Below are 17,102 nucleotides of genomic sequence, written 5' to 3' on the forward strand. Positions count from 1 at the left end.
AAACTCCATCATTTTAGTGGGAGTATCACAGAAAAGATTGGTCGTCAATTATTTTTCGTTTATTAATAAGGATGCACATGATGATGATTATTAACATACTATAATACTAATATAGATGATAAAAAAAAAACAAAAGTAGACGACAATGTGCATATTTTAGTGTAAAGATTATATCAACAATTACAATTATATTAACAGTTATATTTTCACGTGTTAAAAATATTTGATTACAACACATCGTTTAAAAATAAAATCGGTCACCAAATTTCAACATTTTTAAAAATGGATATAATTAGTTATATGAATGCTTATTTTAATATGATATATTTTATTGCGACAATGATGCAACCTAGCTAGACAAAATCGCCATACTCTGGGTCCATGCCTAGACCGCTTTCTTGAACACTGCTTCTTACCAAACAATTGAACGACATATCTCATGCAATTTTTGGTAGTTAGGCCCTTAGTATTAATTTTGACTGCAAAATAAAAAAGATTAATCTAAAATTTATCAATCACCTCTAGTAATAAGCTCTCTATTTAATAACCAACCACTTTAGCCCTTCTTCACACACTCACAAACTCACCCTTAAACAGAGTAAAACAAAAAAAACAGAATCATGGCAATTTCATCTTCGTGTTCATCCGTCAAAGCCGTCAACACACGGTGGACATCTCCTTCACCGTCGCCCTCTTCTAGATTCTCCCTCCTCCCTACCTCCCTCCACCGCCGCTACGCAACTAACGTCAAGTTAACGGCAACAAGCGCCGCCTTGAAAACCGTAGAGCAAACGACGTTAACAGAGGATAACAAATTCTCCTCCGTCGGATCTGATTCTGATCAAGACATTCCAACGCTTCCAAAGCCGAGGATCTTAGTCGCCGAGAAACTCGGAGAAGCCGGCCTGAATCTTCTCCGGGACTTCGGCGACGTTGACTGCTCTTACGAGCTTTCCCCTGAGGATCTGAAGAAGAAAGTGGCGGAGAGTGACGCTCTGATCGTGAGAAGCGGAACTAAAGTGACGAGGGAAGTGTTTGAGGCGGCGAAGGGGAGGTTGAAAGTGGTGGGAAGAGCCGGAGTTGGGATTGACAATGTTGATCTGCAGGCTGCAACGGAGCACGGCTGTTTGGTTGTTAATGCTCCCACGGCTAATACAGTTGCTGCCGCCGAACATGGAATAGCTTTGCTTGCTTCTATGGCACGTAACGTCGCTCAGGCCGACGCTTCTATTAAAGCCGGTATGTTCCTGCATACAAAATCTTGATTTAGCCATTTTTATTATGTTTAAATGATATTGAGACATTGATTGACACTTTGTACCAAACTAGATCTAGATTTATTTCTTTTATTAATTTGAAGCTAGCTTATACATTTCATCACGAGAAGAAACTAATCTAACATGTTTTAGATAATTCGTTAATATTTAATATATAGTTATATACTAGTATGAAATACTTTTATACTTGGTTTTTGGTCATCAGATCTTGTCATCTTTGAGAGCCATGGTCCATCTGAATTATTACAACTTAGTGGCGTTGGTCTAGTTTTGTAATTATTGTTCAATATTAGTTGGAGTTACGCAATAATTGTAGAGATAGAAGTGGCAATTATGTCACTCTAGAACTGAAAAGTCTTATTAGCAGTAGAAATTAAATTTGTTTACGTAAGTAGAAACAAAAATATCCAAACGTGACTATTCCTCTTCTCACGATCGTATGTATTTGTATAATTTCTAGTCTTTTTCAAAAATAGATAAATCATATTCCTCTCCAAGTAAGATGGGAAAAAAAAAACAAACACCAAAACAAAATAAACTTGTCAAAGTAAAATATGGTCCCCATATTTGTACTGTCTGCAATATTACTTTCCTCCGAGTCATTCATCATTTACCAACCACAGTGCACAAATTAATTATTGGAGTCTAGTTTCTAAAATCACGAATTTATACTAATTTGACGCGCCACACAACTCTCATGAGTTCCACCCATTCTGGAAATTGAAATTATCATGACTACTAAAATTCGTTATTATTTTTATTATTACAGTTTTTTAATCACCCTTAATTGATTCGGTGTGTAGGAGCAACTTGACTAATTACAATAATGCAGACTTTGTAGGATATTTTAATACACAAAATACACAAGTGGGTCATTTTAAAATAAGCATGTATTATAATTTATATAATTGATAAGACTTAATTATTTGTTTCCGGTACTGTTAATGTGGAATAGTCAGTCAAAACATCAATTACACGATCGAGACATAAAGTGTAGAGATGAAAAATATGACTATTTCTTCTAAGTAATTTTGTCTGTTTTTAATTAATAAATGAGTTCTTTTGTAAGTCTTGTCTTGTAAATCATTTTTGAGTTGACTCATCCGTGGAGTTTGCAGGAAAATGGGAGAGGAGCAAGTACGTCGGCGTATCACTCGTCGGAAAAACCTTGGCCGTGATGGGTTTCGGTAAAGTCGGTACTGAGGTGGCGAGACGAGCCAAGGGTTTAGGCATGAACGTTATCTCTCACGACCCTTACGCGCCAGCTGACAGAGCCAGAGCTCTCGGTGTCGATCTTGTCTCTTTCGACCAAGCTATCTCCACAGCCGATTTCGTGTCTTTGCACATGCCTTTAACTCCGGCCACGAAGAAGGTCTTCAACGACGAAACCTTCTCTAAGATGAAGAAAGGTGTTCGTCTCGTTAATGTCGCTAGAGGCGGTGTTATCGATGAGGATGCTCTCGTTAGAGCTCTCGATGCTGGAATCGTTGCTCAGGCAGCATTAGATGTGTTCTGTGAGGAGCCACCGTCGAAAGACAGTAAATTAATTCAACATGAAAATGTTACTGTCACACCTCATCTTGGAGCTAGCACAAAAGAAGCTCAGGTATCACTTCTTGATCTTCTTGATATTACTTAACGAGTAAATTCATCTCTCTACGCGAAATATTGTTCTAGTTAATGAGATCAATGGTTCTTGATATTTATAGGAAGGTGTAGCCATTGAGATAGCAGAGGCGGTTGCAGGGGCATTGAAAGGAGAGTTATCAGCTACTGCAGTCAATGCTCCAATGGTGGCTCCTGAGGTCTTGTCTGAGTTGACTCCTTACATTGTCTTAGCTGAGAAGATTGGGAGGTTAGCTGTGCAGTTAGTATCTGGAGGTAAAGGAGTACAGTCCATCAAGGTTGTGTATCGGTCAGCTCGTGACCGAGATGATTTGGACACAAGACTACTCCGTGCGATGATCACAAAAGGAATCATTGAACCGATCTCAGATTCATACGTCAACCTGGTGAATGCTGATTTCATAGCTAAGCAAAAGGGTCTTCGTATCAGTGAGGAACGAATGGTGGTTGATACATCACCAGAGTACCCTATTGATTCTATCCAAGTTCAGATTCTGAATGTGGAGTCGAATTTTGCTGGTGCCGTCTCTGAGTCTGGAGATATAAGTATCGAAGGGAAGGTGAAGTACGGAGTGCCGCATTTAACTTGCGTGGGATCATTTGCTGTGGATGTGAGCCTTGAAGGGAATCTGATACTGTGCAGGCAAGTGGATCAACCAGGGATGATTGGACAGGTTGGTAACATACTTGGGGAACAAAACGTGAATGTGAATTTCATGAGTGTTGGAAGAACAGTTGTGAGGAAACAAGCTATAATGGCGATAGGAGTTGATGAAGAACCAAACAGCAAAACACTCGAGAGGATTGGAGGCGTTTCTGCGATTGCAGAGTTTGTGTTTCTGAAACTATAAAGTTTGAGATGGAATTTGCAGTGAGAATAAAACTGTGACACCCGGATTAATTAGGTGTGTTTATCCAGTGGTTAAGCTGTAGAGAATCTGTGGCAGTGTGAGTGAGTGTGAGTCTCTTGGTACTTTTTACATTGGTCTTGATTTGCTTTCTTATGGTATATGTAATGGCAGGTTATGGCTAAAGTCATGTTTCTCTTGTTTCTAGATGTCAAAGAAATGTGTGTGTTTAGGGAAACTGAAATCTTAGGGTTTAGTTGGCCCTTGTGAACTTGTGTGACTAAAATGTGTAATTTGCAAACCTCATTGTAATCTAATGTGAAAATCCATTGAAGTCAGTTTCATTTTTCAACATCCTAGGGTTTGGTGATGGAAACATGTGTATAGAAGTTTCTTCTTATTTAAGTCCATTTGGGACCTACAAAACTGACGACCAACCAGTACTTTTTTTTTTTTTTTTGTCATCTGGTAATATTAATAAAACTTGGTGGAATACATTGTGAAATACAACTTAAGCCGGCGGAAAACAAGATTTCTCCGGAGTCTAAAGCCCAAAAAAGGGAAACAAAGCCGGCGGACGAGTATAAATCCCCGGAAAAGATACACCAACTAAGAAAACAAACAAACAAAACAACTAATTTTAACTTTGGAAAGAGGATGAACCCAAAAGCTAAAAACATAGGTAATCTAGGCAGAACCTTTAAGAAATAGAATGGAGAGAATATGATTATTTTCAAAATGCAACTTGTTAGAGTGGACAAACGAATATCATTAATAAAAGAATGTAATTATTCTCTTCGTTCGTTTGGGACTTCTTTTGACTTCTTTAATGCCATATTGCCATGTGCCCAAATGGAATTAAGAATAAGAAATTACAAATATGTTATGGTGCACTGTGCACATCGAATGATTGAGTTGTTGTTGGTTGAATTGAATGAATTAAACAATTAGAAAAGATGATAAAAAGATGAGAATGCGTGTTAATACTGTTTTAGTAAGAGTAATCCCAAAATGATGAAAATTTTCAAAATCAATCATGATAGAAACATAATACCATAAAAGAGAGAGAGAGAAAAAAAAAGAGATTTATATACAATTACAAGTAGTTTTAGAGTTTATAATACTGATGAGTGCTCCACACTATCTTAATAATTTATCAACAAGAACAATCAAAATTTATCTTTAAGTCACTTTTTTTTTTAATGGTGTGTTTAAGAATTGGAAACTAATAACAAAAAAACGTGGAAAATTAAATTAAAAAATGTAATTAAAACATCACAAAAGAAGATGACAGTCTCCGAGTTAATACGAAACAGCGTTGAAGTCAGGTTCGCAATCTCTGACGAGTGAGCTAAAAAAGGCGCCTTTTTTTTTTTTTGAGTGTTCTCCTTTTTCAATGATCTCAAAACCAAACCCATCTCTCAGATCTTTTCTTAAATAATGCCTGAATCGATTCCGCTCAACAAACCCATTCATCAAATCAAAGCTCTCTCCTTTTTTATTTTTCTCATTCTGGGTTCAGGGTTGGTGAGGTCGTACGAGTGTTGTTGTTTCAAATTTTGAGGTCTAGGTACGTATCTTGAGCTTTTAATCTCAAATGAGGAATCTAGGGTTAGTCCAAATTACTCTGCTTTGTTGTCTCTTTGTCTACTTCCGTACGGATTCTTTTGTCTCCTGTTTAAACTCTGAGGGTTTGGCTTTACTCTCGCTTCTCGAGCATTTTGATAAAGTCCCACTTAAAGTAGCTTCTACGTGGAAGAAGAACACATCTGAAACCACCCCATGTGGTAACTGGTTTGGTGTCAGTTGTGGTAGTTCTGGTAATGTCGAGATGCTTGATTTGCCTTCTTCTGGGGTTTCAGGCCAATTAGGTTCTGAGATTGGGGAGCTTAAGAGCTTGGTGATTCTGGATCTAAGTAACAACAGTCTCTCTGGTGTATTGCCTTCTAGTTTAAGGAACTGTACTTCACTTGAGTTTTTGGATTTGTCTAACAATGGCTTTTCCGGAGAAGTTCCTGATATCTTTGGTAGCTTGAAGAACTTGAAGAATCTCTATCTTGATCGTAATACTCTTAGTGGCTTGATTCCTCCAAGTGTTGGTCAATTGGTAAAGCTCGTAGCTCTGAGTCTGACTCGTAATGACTTGTCTGGTGCCATTCCTGAGTCGATAGGGAACTGCAGTAAGCTGAAGTATCTGGCTTTGAATGGGAACAAGTTAAACGGTTCTTTGCCTGTGAGTCTCAATCTACTCGAGAATCTTGGTGACTTGTTTGTCAATAACAACAGTCTTGGAGGGAGGCTTCACTTCGGTTCTAGCAATTGCAAGAAGTTGGTGAATTTAGATCTGTCTTACAACGGTTTCCAAGGTGGTGTTCCACCTGAAATTGGCAATTGTAGTAGCCTTCACTCTCTATCCATTATCAACTGCAACTTAACAGGTACAATACCATCATCCTTGGGTATGTTGAACAAGGTTTTATCTATTGACCTTTCTGATAACCGTCTCTCGGGTAGTATCCCTCAAGAGCTTGGGAACTGCAGCAGCTTAGAAACCTTGAAGCTGAACAACAACCAGCTTCAAGGTGAGATACCTCCTGCATTGGGAAAGCTAAAGAAGCTACAAAACCTGGAGCTTTTTGTGAATAAGCTGTCCGGTGAGGTTCCTATTAGCATATGGAAGATTCAGAGTCTGAAACAGGTGCTCGTTTATAACAACACTCTCACCGGGGAATTACCAGTTGAAGTAACTCAGCTGAAGCACCTTAAGAATCTTACGCTGTTTCACAACAGCTTTTATGGAGAGATACCAATGACGTTAGGAATGAATCAAAGCTTAGAGGAGGTGGACCTTCTTGGTAACCGTTTTACAGGGGAGATACCACCCTATCTCTGCCACGGACAGAAGTTGAGAATTTTCGTCTTGGGTTCTAATCAACTTCATGGTACGATACCAGCTTCTATTCTTCAGTGTAAGACCCTCGAGAGAGTCAGACTTGAAGAAAACAAGCTTACAGGTCTTCTTCCGGATTTTCCTGAGTGTCATAGTCTTTCCTATGTGAACCTCAAAAGCAACAACTTCAAAAGATCCATCCCGCGCAGCTTAGGAAGCTGTAAGAATCTCATTACCATTGACCTTTCTCGAAACAAACTCACGGGTCTGATACCTCCAGAACTGGGAAATCTGCAAAGACTCGGAGAGTTGAATCTTTCACATAATCATCTGGAAGGTCCTCTGCCATCCCAGCTATCAGGTTGTGCGAGAATGCTGTACTTTGATGTAGGGTCAAACTCATTGAACGGTTCTGTTCCATCGAGCTTCAGAAGCTGGAAAAGCTTGTCCACTTTAGTTCTCAGTGAAAACAAATTTTTAGGAGCTATTCCACTGTTCTTGGCTGAGCTTGACCGCCTCTCAGATCTGCGGATAGCTCGAAATGCTTTTGGAGGTGAGATTCCTTCATCGGTTGGCTTGTTAAAGAGTTTACGCTATGGCTTAGACCTTAGTGGCAACGGCTTTACAGGTGAGATTCCAACCGCATTGGGGGATCTTGTCAATCTTGAACGACTCAACATATCAAACAACAAGTTGACGGGGTCTTTATCTGTTCTTCAAAGGCTTACGTTTTTGAGTCAAGTTGACGTCTCGTATAATCAGTTCAAGGGTCCAATACCGGCAAATCTGATATCAAACTCTTCAATGCTTTCTGGAAATCCAGACCTATGCATTCAACCTCCTTACTCAGCAAGTGCCATAACCCGCAACGAGTTTAAATCTTGCAAAGGTCAAGCCAAACTTAGCACCTGGAAGATCGCCCTTATAGCAGCTGGGTCCTTTCTATCTGTATTGGTTTTGCTTTTTGCGCTGGTTTTGGTTTTCTACTGCTGCAAAAGAGGAGCCAAGAAAGAAGATGCTAATAATATACTCGCCGAGGAAGAAGGTCTCTCCTTGTTGCTGAACAAAGTTCTTGCAGTCACTGACAATCTAGATGACAAGTACATTATTGGAAGAGGAGCCCATGGAGTTGTTTACAGAGCCTCTTTAGGGTCAGGCGAAGAATACGCTGTGAAGAAACTCAACTTTGCGGAACACGTACGCGCAAACCAAAATATGAAGAGGGAGATTGAAACAATCGGGCTAGTCAGGCACAGAAATCTCATTCGGTTAGAAAGATTTTGGATGAGGAAAGAAGATGGCTTAATGCTGTATCAGTACATGCCAAATGGAAACCTGTATGACGTTTTGCACAGGCGTAATCAAGGAGAAGCCGTTCTTGACTGGTCTGCACGGTTCAACATAGCCCTTGGGATTGCACACGGACTGGCTTATCTACACCATGATTGTCATCCACCAATCATTCACCGCGACATCAAACCAGAGAACATACTGATGGACTTGGATATGGAGCCTCATATTGGAGATTTTGGATTGTCTCGGATTCTAGATGACTCAACGGTTTCAACTGCCACCGTTACAGGCACAACTGGGTACATTGCACCAGGTACGCTTACTTCTCAGCATAACACTTTTGCATTTTGTTCACTGTTAGCTTATTCTTGCTCTGAACTTTTTTTTCTTCTATCAAACAGAAAACGCTTACAAGACAGTGAGGAGCAAGGAATCAGATGTTTACAGTTATGGAGTTGTTTTGCTCGAGCTGGTCACAGGAAAGAGAGCAGTGGATAGATCTTTCCCGGAGGGTACCAATATCGTGAGCTGGGTCAGATCTGTATTAAGTAGCTATGAAGATGACGATGATACTGCTGGTCCAATAGTTGATCCAACACTTGTGGATGAGCTTTTGGATACCAAGCTTAGGGAACAAGCAATCCAAGTTACAGACTTGGCTCTAAGGTGCACAGACAAGAGGCCGGAGAACAGACCATCCATGAGAGATGTGGTGAAACTTTTGACTGATTTAAAAGATTTTGTAAGAAGCACTTCAGGTTCAGATCAGTAGTATTGGATTTTGCATGTTCATAGTTTATTAGTTCTTTGAGAATCATTGCTGAAACAGAAGGGACATATGTATGAAGGTTTAGAAACAAGCTGCCAGGCCACTAATACAAATTTAACTATCATTGAGAAAATTTGAGAAACATATACTGTATATATCCAAAGAGGCTTATTTTTATTTCATAAGTTGAATTATTGGGAGAAATAAATTACAAAAAAAAAGAGAAGCATCATGAATTTGTTATTTCATAAGTTGAAATTGTTCGGAGAAAAATTATTTACAAGACTAAGAGAAGCATGAATTTGCCCATCTCAGTATATTTTAACCAGTGCTACCGGAAAGCTCGCCAGAGAAGCCACTACCATACGACGTGGAACCAGTTGGTGTCTGCGATGATGTTGAGATCCCACGAGCTTTACGCATCTGCCTAAGTCTGAAAACATCTGTGGGCAGAGGCTGGCTTTGTACAGTTGCTGTATCCCCTTCTTCTTGCCCTGTTAATAGAGAGATATAGATAAAGAGTAAGACAAGTAACAATCATTTACAATGGTCGTTCTAAGGGAGAAATTATATTCATCTGCAGCTACTAAGTCTCAACCATTTGAGTGATGTCATAAATGATTCACTTCCATGAGCCATAAAATTATCTATATTTGAACATAAACATAAGCAAAGATAACTTACTGTCTGAATCTTTTCTCTTTGTAGCTCTTCTGTCTCTTGATAATCTTTGAGACCCACTGCGGGTTGGACCCGAGGGATCGTTTTGACTTGAAGCATTGCCTTTAGCAGCGAAACTCTGCTTTACATTTTGACCTGTTGGTAAGTCACTCTGCAAACATATCGACAGAACAACATCCACATTGGGTGTTGGACCTGATAATTGAGAGGATAGTGATAAACAAGCTGGTTAGTGGAAACATATTCAGGTGCTCAATTCGAACAACTTAAGTTGATTTAAAGAGACTTACCGTCAACAATAGGCAAGTTAGCTAAAAACGCTAACAATGCAGGTGGAGTAGTCTTTGGTATTTCGTCAAATGTGTTGGCTGATCCATGAGTTGCAGTTGCAGTTGTAGTCGAAGTCACAATATTTGGGAAGGTGTTCGAAGCAGAAGCTGCCATTGGGTTTGCAGAACTAGCCAAATCTACAGTCAAATCATGAATGGTTCAGATTTAGCTCAATTCAATTCATCATGCAGCCAAATGATGCTCCAAACTGCAAAGTGGTAATCACATACCTGATTTCTTTGTCGGGTCATAAACAACCATCTGAGATGTATCTGGATAAACAACTTTCGACGAAGAAGCTACAGTACCTGTCAGCCCACAAGGCGGTTTAATTACTTCAGCCATCACCAAAGTTCATAATCGATAACCCAGAAAACTTAAAAAATTACAGACCTATAGCTGCAGGACCATGAGGTAGATTTGTCTTCCCCACTTTCTTATCCAGATTCTTCACAAGCAACTATTATAGTGAACACATTGATCGGTTAGAATTAGAACTTGTACTTACTAGCTGCATCATCAGTAGCAATTCGGGCTTATTGTGATTATTGCAAGTGACATACCTCTTGTCTGGCTGAATGATCAAGCTCCTTAGAACTGCATGGCCAAAGATCCATGTAACTGTACCGAGAAATAACATCTTGAAGTGAACTCTCTAGAGGAGTAGATCCCTCTTCCCCTTTTCCAGAAAGTGCTTCTTTCCTTCTCTGCTCAACCTACAACAAGGTTTTAATAGTAAAGAAATATCTCAGAGAAAACATCACTTGATACTGGGCCCATCATAGTTTATCAAATTTCTCTTTTATGATGTGCACTCTGTCCTAGACTATTCTAGCAATAATTTGAAACTGTCAGCATTTTATAGGATCTTCCATGCAATCATAAGCCAGAATGCAATAGACATATATAATGGGACTCTTCAACAAACTTGTCATCATAAGTCACAACGGAGTCAACCAAAAGAAACTATAAAAAAATGCTTAAACACAGGCGGCTATATTTGCTTTCCTACTATACGTTGACAACACTCTGAGTTGACTACCTTTAGAATGCTAGCAAGATCTCCATATGTTTGCTCGAACTGTATGAATCTTTTCCAGACCTGCAAAACATATGGCAGGAAAAAAGTTAATAATAGAAAGCAATTAGCACTAGGGTGTAACCTACTGCCCCCAGTTGGCGTCTTTATTATATTAGGATTTTCAACAGTAATACATGTTAACTAGGCAATAATATTCGACTACTTCAGATCAATTTTAAATGCCAGTCATCCCCAGCACTGTTCCCAAGGCTCTGATGTAAATCAAGATTACACCTCTAATTGCTAAACCATTATCATATTTAAGCATTCAGAAATGCTATAATCAAATCAGTTGCTATGTTATATCATTAGCAGGTTGGTTATTGTCCGTGTGTCTCTTTTCATGCTTGAGAACAAAAACCGCTTTATTTAGTGGCTTTGAGGAAGAAAACATCAGTATCAGCGTACCTCAGCAGATTCTTCAGCTGGTAATGTGCTTAATGCCCGCTCAAATAGAGCTCTGATATTTCTATCATCATTCAATCTAGTCAAGAAATCTGCATACCTATAATGCAAAGCAAAACCAGAAGGGTTAAAATTCTGTTTCAGGTAACTTTGGGAGATAAAAACATTTTGAGGATATTTTATCTGAGAAAGCCCTAAAGTCTCTCATTATAAAAGAAGAGGTTCAAGTATATGTTCAAGAAATGAAATAGTAAGGTTGCAGCGACCCTCACTCAAGGATGTAAACAGGTTCACTCATATAGAGTTTCAATCCCTCCTCAAAGATCTTATGAGCAACCTGCATAAGTATACAAACATAAGCAATTTTATTGTGAAACTGAATTGAAGTCAGATGCTACAATTATATATTTGTCTTGCGAGAATGACGTGTTAGTTTTTCTGTTAAAGATTCGAACAAATCAAGACAAAGATGAATATACGAGAAATAAAAGTACTTCGCGAACAAATTAGGAGATTAAGTGCATCAATAACCAAACAAAATAAGACGAGTGGGTTGTGAACTTGACTGAGCGACCACTACTTACTTCATAATCAATTATTCATATACCAACAAGACCAAACAATAAAAGCAGTTCCAAATAACACATATACCACATAGTGGGAAAGAAAATCCACCTTTGGATCCTTGTCAAGACAAAAGACCATCGTAGCAAAAGCAATGTACACATGATATGTGCAGCTAGGAGATTTTCTAGCATCTAAAAAGTACTTGCGAGCAGCTTCAACACCCTCGGCCCTCCGGAGAAAGCGAAGAAACTGCAAAAGAATATAAAAGTATATCATATGAGAAAGTTTCGAGAGAAAAGAAACAATCTAAAAAGTGAAAATAATTATACGTGAGGATATAAATGGAGAAAAGCAACAAATATCATGAGTATGGTGGAAAAATATAATAGTCACGTGTAACTATGAAAAGCATAGATATGCTTTTTTATGCCAATCTTAGCAGTCCTAAGTTCAGTGTACTTACTTGTATATGTGCCAAAGAGTTTGTGCTAGCTCCCAAAATGCTTTCATATAATTTCTTCGCTGACTGCAAAATCATAAAACTATAAGCAGAGAGTACGAGAACAATTAATATAGCTAGAACATGAGAAGCAAGCAGCAAGAATAAGAACCTGAATTGCTCCACGTGATTCCTCCATCTCGGCATAAGCATATTTCAACAGTTCTGAATCTGACATAAGAGAGTGGGCAATGTAGACACAAAAATACATAAAAGACTCGCAGAATGCAGAGAACAGAGAGAATATACTTCATAAGAGTAGATAGAAGATAAGATTAAAACTTTAAGCCAGCAGGTTAGCAAAAGAGTCGTAGTCAAACCTCCACAAAGCAACTAATAGTTCCTAGACAAACAGAAATAAAGGATAGATTAGAATTACCAGGAATGGCTTTAAGGGCTCGCTGAAATACTTTGATTGCGGCATCTGCAGAACCAGATTTTACGTGCCAGTCCGCATAGTCATACCATACATCGGGATAGTGATATAAACACATCAGACACTGTAAAATCAATGTAATAATCAGCTAATTAAGAAATTAAATACTCCTGAACTTCAGCAAGAGCATATCACTGACTCTCCTATACCTGTTCATAGACATATATAATCCGCTTCGTTGACGAGGCCGTGTCAATCCTTTGAGGGTTTCCTCTGAAAGTTACAATTGTATTAGAAGCTTGTTATAACTTAAAAGGACTTGTTAAAGAATAATATGCATAAGACCTAATCATCACTAGTTGAATGCAACTGGATAATATTCACTTCAGGTTTCTAGTTCCTATTATGATTAAAATTATTCAGCAAAATAAGAGACAGAACAAGATTTTTAAAAAAGTCTCATCATTAGTTGTACACCGAACAGAACCAAAATTATTCCAAGGGACCAGTTAACCGTTGCCCTATAATATCTAGCTTTGTGATGAAAAATGGCTAAGCAGCTACGTAAAAATGTATGTCATTACTGAATGAAAAGTAAATTAAAGTAAAAAAGTAAGATGATATTTTGGGGGTTTACTTTTCAAAGGATAAAAACTTTTTCCAGGCCACCCACTGAATTTCTTCCTGCATAAAACCATAAGACAGAGCAAAGTACCATAGTGAGCAAATGATGCTCAATCGAAATCTGAAAGAACTTATAGCTCAATATGTATTTCCTATCTTAATAACCTGATCTCATAACGTTATTTTATGCTCATACTGTCCTTTTAGCCAATTTATGATTCAATATATCCAACATCGTCGAATCCAGAAAGATGAAGAAAGAAATGGATGAGAAATTCTTACCTTGGAAGATCCTGTTGGTGGGACAGCAAGCATGTTCCAATCAATTTCTTCAATGTACTTCTTGCGCTCCCTATATACAGCTCTTGCGCTGTTAAATTTTGGCTGACACTCATTTATAAGTCCTTTTGCCTGCTCACATGATTAAATAAGATCATCAATCAATTAAATAAAGAGAAAGGATTTCGAACCTGCTGCTAATACACTAAAAATTCATGAAAATAAGAAACCACACAATTTTAAGTTTTCTTAGAAGTTTACCAATTGACGGTTAACCGAATTTTCGAAGTTCTCATAATCTTTCCAAAGTTGTTCAACGTGGTGGGTAGGAGTTAATATAGCTCTCTGATACACTTTTCGGAGTCGTTGCGAATCTTCGTAGGAGTTAAGAGCCTGCAGGAGAATCTATTAGTTTCTCTGCAATAAAAAAGGTATCAAGGACAAAGTGAGAATGATATAACGAACCGGAAGAGATTTTAAAAAGGTAATGTACTCGGTCCATATAGGTCCAGATGCTATGTCTGTCCCTGGAGATCAAGCAACGAAATAAACGAGCATCAGTAGTGCCCAAGTTATCTTCTGTGTTGGCATATTCAAGAGAAACTAGAGCGCTAAATGGATGCAACGAGAAGTTTATTAATAGAGCTAGACGATTGGACAGAGTTTTTCAGGATTTCAAGTATTATGAACACCTCAATTTGCGACACGACGTGCTTCTATCTACCTTAATCAACGTAACACGCATATCCTTTACAGTCAGCATTTATTCCAAACTATTATTTCCATGCCTTTAAAAGAAATCAGCATTACTGGAGAATCTAATGTGAAATCAACTCACAAGAGTCTTACTTATACAATTATGTCAAGACAAAGGTATACAAGAGTTGGGAACTATATCAAGCATAAAATTGATCACTACACAGTACACATAACTGTTTCCATTACTCACAAGCGAAAATTTTCCCTTTACTTATCGGACATGTACACAAGATTGAAAAGATGAAAAAAACAAAGTAAAGCCAAACTCCTGAAGAGAAGCAATACCAATATAGTTAAGCATGAACTCGAACGCCTTTGTGGTCTCATCTTGACCCTCTGCTCCCTTCTTGTCATAAACCTTTCTGATGAACCGAATGTAACATTGCCTAAGACAAATAAGATGTTTGAGTTACAACAAAACAATGACTAGGAAAAAGATCTTATATTGACTCTCTCTTATCAACGAGCTAAAAGGAAAAGGGAAAGGATCTCATACCAAAGAGGAACTTGAAGGCAATTCAACAGACAACGACTAAATATCTGCTTCGTAGCATCATCATTGTTTACAGCCATCTGTGCCTCCACATACTGCTTCCAATATCTCGCCTACAGAGGAGCTCACAATAAATCCGGAAACTTTTAAGCACAATTAACCCCCAAACCCAAAAATACGCGGAAGCAAACTCATTGGGAACTTACAGAAGTGGGATAAAGAGACAAAAGCTGCTCATAGATCGGCGTCGCCTGTGCAATTGGTAAATGCTGAAGAAAGCAAACAAATTTTACAAAACCCAACAATTAAAAATCTCTCTTTTCAAAAAAAAATAAAAAAAGGAGAAAGTATTGAAACCGGGATAGAGATAGAGTTGTGTACCAAGGCTCTCTTGGCCAAAGCCTCTGCTTCCTCAACATTGTACTTATTATTATCAGCCATAATTCTTTCACCTCCGGAAGAACAGTCCTTTAAAAGGAGATACAAGTAGAATCCTAATCTGAGATTCAATCAGTGTATGTAACAATCCTCCGACAAGTCTAGCTAAAGCTTGAGCTGCTGCCTCAACGCCACCAAAAGGACTCGTTGTACCTCAGATCAGGAAAACAGAACAAGTAAACCCTAGTTTTGAGATTCTCCTCCGACGGGTCTGGCCGAAACACACAACCTTAATGTCCAACGGAGAAACTCAAAGGTCTCAAAAGCTACCACCGTCCGTCTTTCTTTAGGAAACCAAAAACAACAATCCGCGGTTGTCCCAACGAGAGAGAGCACGAGGATTCGACTATATAGCAAAACAAGGGCAATTTTTTTGGACCTGGATTTGAGGCCCATCTATTGGAATTTGGGCCTATTATCGGACTCAGGCCATTATTCATTGTAGTTTGTCATGAAACATCCTTCCACTGGTAAAAGGAATAAAAGGATTTAAACATATAATTGGATACCCTTTTAAAGTTTAAAGGAGTTGTTAATTTATGTTGGATGTCTATGAAGCAAGAGCAAGATCCAACATAACTGGTAATGGTGACAACAACAACATAACTTCGTAAACCCAGATGTACATATATAGTATGTCCTGGTTAGTTTGCTTTATTTCTTCTATTTCCAAAATCAAATCAATTTAAGTTTTAAGCTCACATGCATGTTAAATATATTTATGAAAATGAGCTATATATATATACGCATGCATATCCATAGTTAGCTTAAACGACAGAGATGAAGAAAGTTCATGTCATAATTGTTATATTTGTTTGGTAAAATATCTTATTTTTGTATCCTTACTAATATAATATGAACACAAGTTAAAGTATGTATGCATGAGTTTATCTTTTAATGTGGTAACATATATACGTTTTTTTTTATACGTGTGCATTACTATTATTTAATACACATGTTTCTTCTTGTATTTTTGATAACTTTAAGAAATTTTGTTTTCAGTTAATTAATGTCTTTTATCATATACTAAATCTCTCTCTTTTTTAATACGTAGTGTGCATGACTATTTTGTATCGCACCTGTTTTTTTGCTAAGTGAAAAGTTAGGATTTACATGTTGTTTACCTAAACCTTAGTTCCTTGGCAACAAAAAGATAAAAAAGCAACTAAACTTTTGTTGCACTTGTGACTTGTGTAAGTCTTCAAATGAGCCAGCAGGTCATTAGATTCCGAAATCTTTTCCGATGTCGTCTTGTATTGATAAAGTTTATGATCTCACGGTCAATGATCTTGGTATAGCCGGTGGGATTAGTTGGGAGTTATGTAGATTCTTATGTTTCCAAGTTGAGTAAAAAACCGTCCGAGCCACAAGTTTTCTTAGAGTAGAGGGGGCAACGTGTTACACCGGCCGGAGGATACTTTTCTTAGAGTAAATGACTTATTGTCTTGGACTATGGTATAGCATTTCGAATTTAAGAGATTTCTCACATTTGTTCTTAAAATGAACAAATTAAACTCGTTACAAGACAAGTCACTTTACAAAGATAATTTCCAATAACTCCGATGAAAAATCCTAAATACATATAAAAAGAACAAAGTTGAGAATTGAGAAATACCAACACCGGGCTCTATAAATACAATTGTCAACTTCCTCCACCAGTTATACTTATATACAAGATTAACTATGTAGCATAACGCACTTGAGTATCATCATCACAAAATCCATCTCCAGCTGCACCAGATTCTTAGGATCGGATAAGAATATTGCTTTTAATTAAAAGAAACAAAAATCTCAATTCTTATTATCAAATCCGAGAAAGAAACAAACGATTTAAGCGAGAAATCGAACCTAGATTTTCTTGAGATGA

At 37.9% G+C, this 17,102-nt stretch overlaps 3 protein-coding genes across 3 annotated transcripts; 2 read left to right on the top strand and 1 right to left on the bottom strand.

The window, feature by feature from the left end:
- Positions 551–4,097, top strand: LOC104756107 (D-3-phosphoglycerate dehydrogenase 2, chloroplastic). The gene is made up of 3 exons (XM_010478634.2): positions 551–1,239; positions 2,396–2,883; positions 2,987–4,097. Exons 1-3 carry the CDS (start codon positions 621–623, stop codon positions 3,752–3,754), a joined length of 1,875 nt encoding a protein of 624 aa, XP_010476936.1. The 5' UTR covers positions 551–620; the 3' UTR covers positions 3,755–4,097.
- On the top strand, positions 5,074–8,802 carry LOC104756108 (leucine-rich repeat receptor-like protein kinase PEPR2). The gene is made up of 2 exons (XM_010478635.2): positions 5,074–8,247; positions 8,336–8,802. Exons 1-2 carry the CDS (start codon positions 5,349–5,351, stop codon positions 8,704–8,706), a joined length of 3,270 nt encoding a protein of 1,089 aa, XP_010476937.1. The 5' UTR covers positions 5,074–5,348; the 3' UTR covers positions 8,707–8,802.
- Positions 8,857–15,556, bottom strand: LOC104756109 (cleavage stimulation factor subunit 77-like). The gene is made up of 22 exons (XM_010478636.1): positions 15,179–15,556; positions 15,004–15,066; positions 14,801–14,910; positions 14,590–14,690; positions 14,011–14,072; positions 13,807–13,938; positions 13,549–13,677; positions 13,280–13,326; positions 12,852–12,915; positions 12,646–12,766; positions 12,379–12,437; positions 12,231–12,293; positions 11,876–12,016; positions 11,473–11,537; positions 11,204–11,300; positions 10,757–10,816; positions 10,278–10,430; positions 10,108–10,174; positions 9,945–10,022; positions 9,675–9,851; positions 9,388–9,579; positions 8,857–9,197 (listed from the first exon to the last, which is right to left on the bottom strand). The coding sequence occupies exons 1-22, from the start codon at positions 15,236–15,238 to the stop codon at positions 9,025–9,027; spliced, it is 2,214 nt and encodes a 737-aa protein (XP_010476938.1). The 5' UTR covers positions 15,239–15,556; the 3' UTR covers positions 8,857–9,024.

The sequence above is a fragment of the Camelina sativa genome, chromosome 17 (genome assembly GCF_000633955.1).
Source record: "Camelina sativa cultivar DH55 chromosome 17, Cs, whole genome shotgun sequence".
Lineage (NCBI taxonomy): Eukaryota > Viridiplantae > Streptophyta > Magnoliopsida > Brassicales > Brassicaceae > Camelina > Camelina sativa.